Below are 7922 nucleotides of genomic sequence, written 5' to 3'. Positions count from 1 at the left end.
GTGGTTAAAGACTGTGAATGCTGCAGCTAAACCACTAGATGGCATGGCTCGTAATGTGGAGTTACACCTCGGTACTTGGCAAGGTAAAGTCAACTTCTCCATTGCTCCTATGGATGATTTTGATATTGTACTTGGCATGGAATTCCTTAGGCAATTCAATGTGGTCCCACTCCCTCGCTACAACACGGTGTGCATAATGGAGGGAGGCCCTTGCATGATTCCAACAATGCACAAGCCAAGTACTTCCAACCGCCTCTCCGCCATGCAACTCAAGAAAGGAGTAAAGAAAGGAGAGCCTACATTCCTTGCTACTCTACGCGAGGAAGAAGAAGTTACTTCCAAGGAGCCACCGAAGGAGGTTGGCCAAGTCCTTGAGGAGTTCAAAGATGTCATGCCACCACAACTACCCAAGAAACTTCCACCTAGGAGGGAGGTGGATCATTGCATCGAGTTGGAGCCCGGTGCAAAACCACCTGCAAAAGCACCATATCGCATGTCTCCACCGGAGCTAGAGGAGCTAAGGAGACAACTTAAAGAGCTTTTGGATGCCGGTTACATTCAACCATCGAAAGCACCTTATGGAGCACCCGTCTTGTTCCAAAAGAAGCACGATGGTTCGTTAAGGCTATGCATCGACTATAGGGCACTTAACAAGGTTACCATCAAGAACAAGTACCCTATACCGTTGATAGCCGATTTTTTTGATCAACTTGGAGGAGCAAGGTACTTTACTAAACTTGACTTGAGGTCGGGGTACTACCAAGTTAGGATTGCGGAGGGTGATGAGCCAAAGACTACGTGTGTTACTCGATATGGAGCATACGAATTCCTCGTCATGCCCTTTGGTCTCACCAACGCACCCGCCACATTCTGCACTCTCATGAACAAGATCTTCCATCCTTACTTGGACAAATTCGTGGTGGTTTATTTGGATGACATCGTCATCTATAGCAAGACGTTAGAGGAGCACATCCACCACCTACGAATCATGTTCAAGGTTCTAAAGGATAATGAGCTTTACGTGAAGAAAGAGAAGTGCTCGTTTGCAACCAATGAGGTGTACTTCCTCGGCCATAAGATCAAGGATGGCAAGCTGCACATGGATGAAGCCAAAGTGAAAGCCATTCAAGAATGGGATCCTCCAACCAAGGTGAGTGAGCTGCGATCTTTTCTTGGTCTTGTTAACTATTACAGGAGGTTTATCAAAGGGTATTCTGCCCTAGCCGCACCACTCACCGATCTGCTAAAGAAGAACAAGACATGGAGTTGGTCCACCCAATGCCAACAAGCCTTTGAAAATTTGAAGGAGGCAATTATGAAGGAACCCGTGTTGGCATTGCCCGATTACTCCAAACCATACGAGGTGCACACCGATGCTTTCGACTTTGCCATAGGGGGCGTGTTGATGCAAGAAAGGCATCCAATCGCATTTGAAAGCCGCAAGCTCAACGACACGGAGAGGAGGTATACGATCCAAGAGAAGGAGATGACCGCCATCATCCACTGCTTGCGCACTTGGAGGCATTACTTGCTGGGGTCTAAGTTCGTGGTAAAGACTGACAATGTGGCCACAAGCTATTTCCAAACTCAAAAGAAGTTAAGCCCCAAGCAAGCTCGTTGGCAAGACTTTCTTGCCGAGTTCGACTACAAGCTCGAATACAAGCCCGGTACGGCCAATGTAGTTGCCGATGCATTAAGTAGGAAGGCCGAACTAGCATCGATAACCAAGTTCCAAGGGGAACTGCTCAACCTAATAAAGGAGGGCATGGACCGTGATGTTGTGGCCAAGCAACTCCTACAACTTGCCATGGAAGGCAAGACTAAGAGGTTTTGGGTTGAGGACGGCCTTCTCTACACAAAGGGGCATCGCATCTATGTACTAAGGTGGGGCAACATAAGGAAGAATTTGATCAAAGAATGCCATGACACCAAATGGGCTGGCCACCCGGGGCAAAAGCGTACGAGAGCTTTGTTGGAGACGAACTATTATTGGCCACAAATGCGGGATGACATCGAGATGTATGTGAAGACCTGCCTTGTTTGTCAACAAGACAAGGTGGAGCAACGACAACCCGCAGGTTTCTTGGAGCCACTACCAACTCCGGAGAGACCATGGGAGAGCATCTCCATGGACTTCATCATCAGCTTACCCAAGTCCGAGGGATGTAGCACTATAATCGTAGTAGTTGATCGATTCTCCAAGTATGCTACATTTATTGCCGCAACAAAGGAGTGCCCAGCTGAGGAGACGGCACGACTATTTTTTAAGCACGTGGTGAAGTATTGGGGACTCCCAAGATCAATTATAAGTGATCGAGACTCAAGGTTCACCGGAAGGTTTTGGACGGAGTTATTCAAGCTCATGGGCTCGGAGTTGCATTTCTCTACAAGCTTTCATCCACAAACCGATGGGCAAACCGAGCGAGCTAATGCATTATTGGAGCTATATCTACAGCACTTTGTGAGTGCCAATCAACATGATTGGGCAAAGCTGCTAGATGTTGCCCAATTCTCCTACAACTTGCAAAGGAGCGAGTCCACCAATCGAAGTCCATTCGAATTAGCCACGGGGCAACAACCACTCACTCCACAAACACTTGTTACTAAGTATGGAGGAAGGAGTCCTGCCGCATTCAAGATTGCCAAAGGTTGGCATGAACAAGTGGACTTAGCAAGGTCGTACCTTCATAAGGCCACCAAGAAAATGAAGAAGTGGGCGGACGCCAAAAGAAGGCACGTGGAGTATCAAGTGGGAGACTTGGTGTTCATCAAAATCCTTTCATCCCAACACAAGTCTACCCGAGGACTACACAAAGGCCTTGTTCGCCGATACGAGGGACCATTTCCAATCATCAAGAAAGTGGGCAAGGTATCTTATAAGGTGGAGTTACCTCCTACACTCAAACTTCACCCGGTCTTCCATGTAAGTTGTCTGAAACCATACTACAAGGATGAGGAAGACCAAACAAGAGGGGAGTCCAAGCGAGCACCAATAGGGGTCTACAACACTTATGACAAGGATGTGGAGAACATCTTAGCTGATCGATTAGTTCGTGGAAGGGACAACCATCCGAGTCATGAGTACTTGGTGAAATGGAAGGGACTTCCCGATAGCGAAACAAGTTGGGAACCTGCTATCGCGCTTTGGCAATTTGAAGATCATATCAAGAGGTTCCATGAAGCAAGCTCGACGAGGACGTCGACGGCATAGGTGGGGGAGAATGTCACGGTTGGGGCATTTCATCAAACACTTGGTGAGCATTCTCTCCATTTTGGGCCTTATAATCCATTTTGGGCCTTACAATGGGCCAAGCACCTAGAGTAGTGCAGAATTCTCTAGAACATTATGGAGAACTCTAGGTCAAGCCATGTACATATCCATTTTTAGATGTTTCTTTAGATATTTTTGTAAAGGAGGTGGGAGGGATCTAGACACCCATTCTCCACCATAGGATTAAAGCAATTATAGCCGTAGGATTAGAGTTTGTATGCCTATAAATAGGTGGAGGCCTCATTTGGCCAAACCATCCAAGAATCCAAGCATCCAAGGATCCAAGAACATCCCATCTATACTTGTAAAGCTCTTTTTCAAGCAATACACTTTCATTCTCCCAAACTCTCTTTGTGCTCTAGCTTTCTTTGCTTAGCTCTCTCTTTTAGTGGGCAAAAGGCTTACTTAGTTGCAACAAAGGGTCGGAATAGCAACTAAGGCCGCACGGCTTGAAGGGTAAACAAACAAGTCCGTGACACTTATCCCCCATGACCAATCAGATTGGTGGCCTAACAATTTTTAAGAGAACTGCAATTGATCACCAAGTGCCAAAGTGGACAAAATCACAACTCCAGCTACTATTACATACATATATATTTTTTATATGCATGTAACTTTCTTTTTTCTTATATATGATGTATGGTATGTCATTTTCATTTCATGCATCAGCGTTTCCATTATTTAGGACTAATAAATATTTTGTTTTATATCTGCATATACAATTAGTCTGACATATTCACTTCTACTATAAGATGGTCAAAATTATTATTATTATTATTATTTTTGCAATAGTTCAAAATTATTATTATTAAACAATAAATAAAGAGTTATAGAGATAGGGGAGGAATTATTTTTGTAGGATATATCAATGGCATAAGACAACAATTTTTGTGGCTGTGTTTTTGTTGGTGATATAGATACAAAGATTATCTTTTTATGTTTTTTTTTTTTCCTTTCTTAGTAGAGGAAACAAATTCTAAAACATAGAGTAAAGAAAATCAGGCCAGCTATATATCTCTCTCTCTCTTTCTATACACAGTATTTATATTACATTTTTTTTTTTTTCATATATATGAAGGACACAAGTTTAGACTAATGAAGTTATATGAAGGTGATTTGCGTTAAGATTTTCACTCTATAAATGAACTAATCGATTCCCAAAAATAAAATTAAAAATAAAAAGCCAGACTACATAGAACATTGACTCTAGCATATATTTTGGATTATTTCCATATTACTCCTGAATTCAAATAACAAAAACTGCATCTATTTCTAGTTTCCAAAGAGTTCATTAGCTGCTAAAAGTAACTAAAAAAAAAAATTAAAAAAAAAGGGAAAACGTATGAAAATAACTAAAATATAAAGGGAGTCCCTTCACTCTGAGGCCAGTTGACTCCCCGACTCATTGGAAGTAGGTTCCATTTTAGCCAGTTTCCTCTTGCGGTTGTACTCTGATGACAACCTGATTAGATAAAATAAAAAATAAAAAAATAAAAAAATAGAAAAAGCAAATGAAATTAACCATGTTAAGAATCTATTAATCAAAGTGAAATTTTTATCATATCAAAATTTTTAATTTATATATATATATGTATGTGTATGCCTATGAGATCAATTCAAATTGTTAATATAATGCTACTTACCCCAAGTGCAAACTGGTGTCTGAATGATCACTTTCATCTGAACTGCTACACGAAACAGCTGGCTTAGGGTCCGCTTGCAAAAATCTCCTTCCCGAAGCAAATGAATTAAGGGTAGGTGATATATAATTCTGCCGCATGTTTTCAAGCTTACATATTTAATAAAGAATAACCAAGATTAGTTACCGGAAAAAAAACAAAAAAAGATTTAAGCGCTTAATTTTTCTATATTTAATTTCTTTTCCATAGCCTGCTTAAGTTTAATGCATATATATATATATATATATATATGGCTTAATTACCTCTTTCCACAAATTCTCATTCTCTAGCATGGTTTTCTGCTCCTGAAGGATAAATATTGGAATATAAAAAAAAGAATTGTCAAAAGTTGTTTGATTAGGAAACTCTTACTTTCCAACAAAGCAAAGAGTAGTCTATATATATATATATATATATACCCACTTAAAATATAGCCTAGTAGTTACCTGTAATCTGGACCTCCTAACCTGTTCCAAAAGAACCTGCTCCTGTTGTCACAAAGTAAAGTTTCAGATTAGTCATTAACAAGAAAATTTGCAAATGGTGAAAATCAAACTACGAAATTTTTGGGCTATATATACATAAACGCAGTACCTTTCTGTTCTTAACAGACAAAATTCCTTCGCTCAATTGGTCCTCTAGTTGCTGTAACTCACTAAAGGTCAATAAATCTAGCTCTTTACCCATCATCTGCCTGCATGCCAAGCGTAGCTTAGCTACTTCATCCTCTAGTGCATTGCCATTACCGTGTTGTTGCGGTCTCTACAGGAAAAAAAAAATGAAGAAACAAAATCTTTAAACTTCTGCACTAATACAATCAATTTAAGTCAAATAGTTCATTTTGTTTAATCATTTAATTGAATAAAAGTTTTGTAAAAATTAAATAATAATTATGTACAGTACCTCTACTGTATCCCTATGGTCAGGACGACGCTCTGGATGCTCCAAAGTACCATCCACTTGCATCCCTCTTGTGTATCTTGAAAGAGTGTGTTCCATGCTTCATCAAATGAAAACAGAGTATCAATACGAAATTACTAATTTAATTTAAAATCCATTAATTCTTACCAAAAAACCGATTTTTTTTTTTGGGTTTTGGGCTTGGGCCAAAGATATTTTTTCGCTCCTCCTTGGGCCTATCATTCGGTGTTCAAATCCAAACCTAATCAAATCCAGCCTAGCACTGTTTAATTATCCACCTGGCAATATTAATTCGAAGATAAATCGTGTTCAAATACTTTTTAAACACAGAAGAAATTATCTTTTACTAAAATAAGGTTTCTAATTCTTTCCTTGGGAAAAAGGTTTTACTTTATTAGATTACCATTTTCAGTAAAATTCGCCGTTACTAATAGGTGTCCTTTTCCTTCTACACAACCTTTCCATTCCCAAACCCAAATAACAAAAAAATCACAAATGTTTTTCTAATTTTACTGATAATAATCCCAATTTCTGTTATTCTATAACGTTTTCGATAAAATTTGCTCGGTCAAATCGTTTATTATTGACTCTCCTATCAACTCTAAAAGTTTATAATTTCGTTCCTTTTGCACTCAGAGAGTGGACAATTTCATAACAATGGCGGATTGTTTCTTATAATTTGTAGGAATCGACCAAAAACATGAAAACGAAAAAAAAACTGCAACTAGTTTATTGAAAACCCAATTAAGACTTTATGTTTTTATATGTATCTGAAATTACTAAATATAAATAATCAACAACCCAAAAAAAAATCTTAAAAGGTGCAAAGAAAAGAAAGTACCTGTTGCTAGCGAATTCATAGAGTTTTCCAGTACTAGAGAAAATAATGACAGCAACCTCTGCATCACAAAGAACTGAGAGTTCGTTTGCTTTCTTGATTAACCCACCACGGCGTTTAGAGAAGGTGACTTGGCGGCTATTGAGATTTTCAATCTTTTTGATCTCAATTTTGCCTCTACCCATGTTTTTCTGCTTTGGCTGTTGCTGATGTCGTTGTTCTTCTTCTTGTTCTGATTTTTTCTCTTCTTCTAAACAGTGGGGCAACATGAGCGATATGAAGGACTAACAGAGGGATTAAAGAGAGAAAGAGGTTAAAAAAAAGAGAAAAAACTAAGCTCTCTATATATAACTATGTTCCTTAACGGATTGGGATTCTGTGGGCCTAAAGAAGGAAGGTGGGACCAAAATTAGTATACAACATGGAAAGGTGACAGATGGAATTCTATTAATGTGACCAAATCCAAAAATGGCCTTTGCCAATCTCTCTTTTCTTTTTCTTTTTTTATTTTTATTTTTTTTGCCAGTGAAAATTGGTCTTTTTAATTACTTGATGGGTAAGTTTTTCTACATTTGGAAGGTTCTCTAAGGAAGTGTTTGGATAAATAATTGGAATTTTTTGTTTTCAATAGAATATTGAAACTTTATTCCCCAAATGAAAGAAATTACTACAACTTTATAGAAATTTTATTTATTTATTTTTTTTTTTTTGGAAATTTGTTAAAAGTCGGTTTGGATATATGACTATTTATTTTATTTTTAAAAAAAGGTTGGAGGATACAAAGAGGACCTCACCAAAATTATGGCAATTATTGACAACGAAGAATTAGGGCTCCAATATTGATAAGAACTAAGAAGTATTAAGAGGGAAGGATTCTTTTGGTATTGAACATTTAGGAAAACTTGCTTCTTAAGGAGAGGTTTTTATAAGGAGTTGTTATGTAGAAAATTATTAGATATAGAAATTTATTTGTTACCAATAATATGTATCGGTAAAAGAATAAATGCTCTCTTTGAAATAGAGTTTCATATTTTCCGAAGTAGAGATATGGTTAAGAAAACCTTATGTGTATATATATATATATAGGTATGTATATATTAATAATTTTTCGTCTTCAACTATCATTTTTTTCCACTCTAAAACATGATCTGAATAAAAAATTTGTACAAACTTAAAATGGTTCTTTATTTTATTTTATTTTCATTTTCATTTT

At 38.1% G+C, this 7922-nt stretch overlaps 1 protein-coding gene across 2 annotated transcripts; it reads right to left on the bottom strand.

Annotated features, from left to right (window-relative positions):
* Positions 1 to 4460: 4460 nt before the first annotated feature.
* LOC107431619 (agamous-like MADS-box protein AGL18) lies at positions 4461 to 7033 on the bottom strand. 2 transcript variants are annotated; one of them, XM_060812764.1, is made up of 8 exons: positions 6713 to 7033; positions 6021 to 6112; positions 5854 to 5951; positions 5545 to 5712; positions 5397 to 5438; positions 5214 to 5255; positions 4915 to 5060; positions 4461 to 4733 (listed from the first exon to the last, which is right to left on the bottom strand). In XM_060812764.1, exons 1-8 carry the CDS (start codon positions 6976 to 6978, stop codon positions 4646 to 4648), a joined length of 942 nt encoding a protein of 313 aa, XP_060668747.1. In that variant the 5' UTR covers positions 6979 to 7033; the 3' UTR covers positions 4461 to 4645. The 2 variants fall into 2 exon arrangements, with proteins under 2 accessions (XP_060668747.1, XP_048321544.2); XM_048465587.2 differs by lacking the exon at positions 6021 to 6112 and having other exon boundaries at positions 5854 to 5950; positions 6713 to 7031.
* Between the last annotated feature and the right edge of the window lie 889 nt (positions 7034 to 7922).

Source organism: Ziziphus jujuba, chromosome 11 (assembly GCF_031755915.1).
Source record: "Ziziphus jujuba cultivar Dongzao chromosome 11, ASM3175591v1".
NCBI lineage: Eukaryota > Viridiplantae > Streptophyta > Magnoliopsida > Rosales > Rhamnaceae > Ziziphus > Ziziphus jujuba.
The sequence above is the reverse complement of the archived record's forward strand: the minus strand, read 5'-3'. Positions and strand labels throughout refer to the sequence as shown.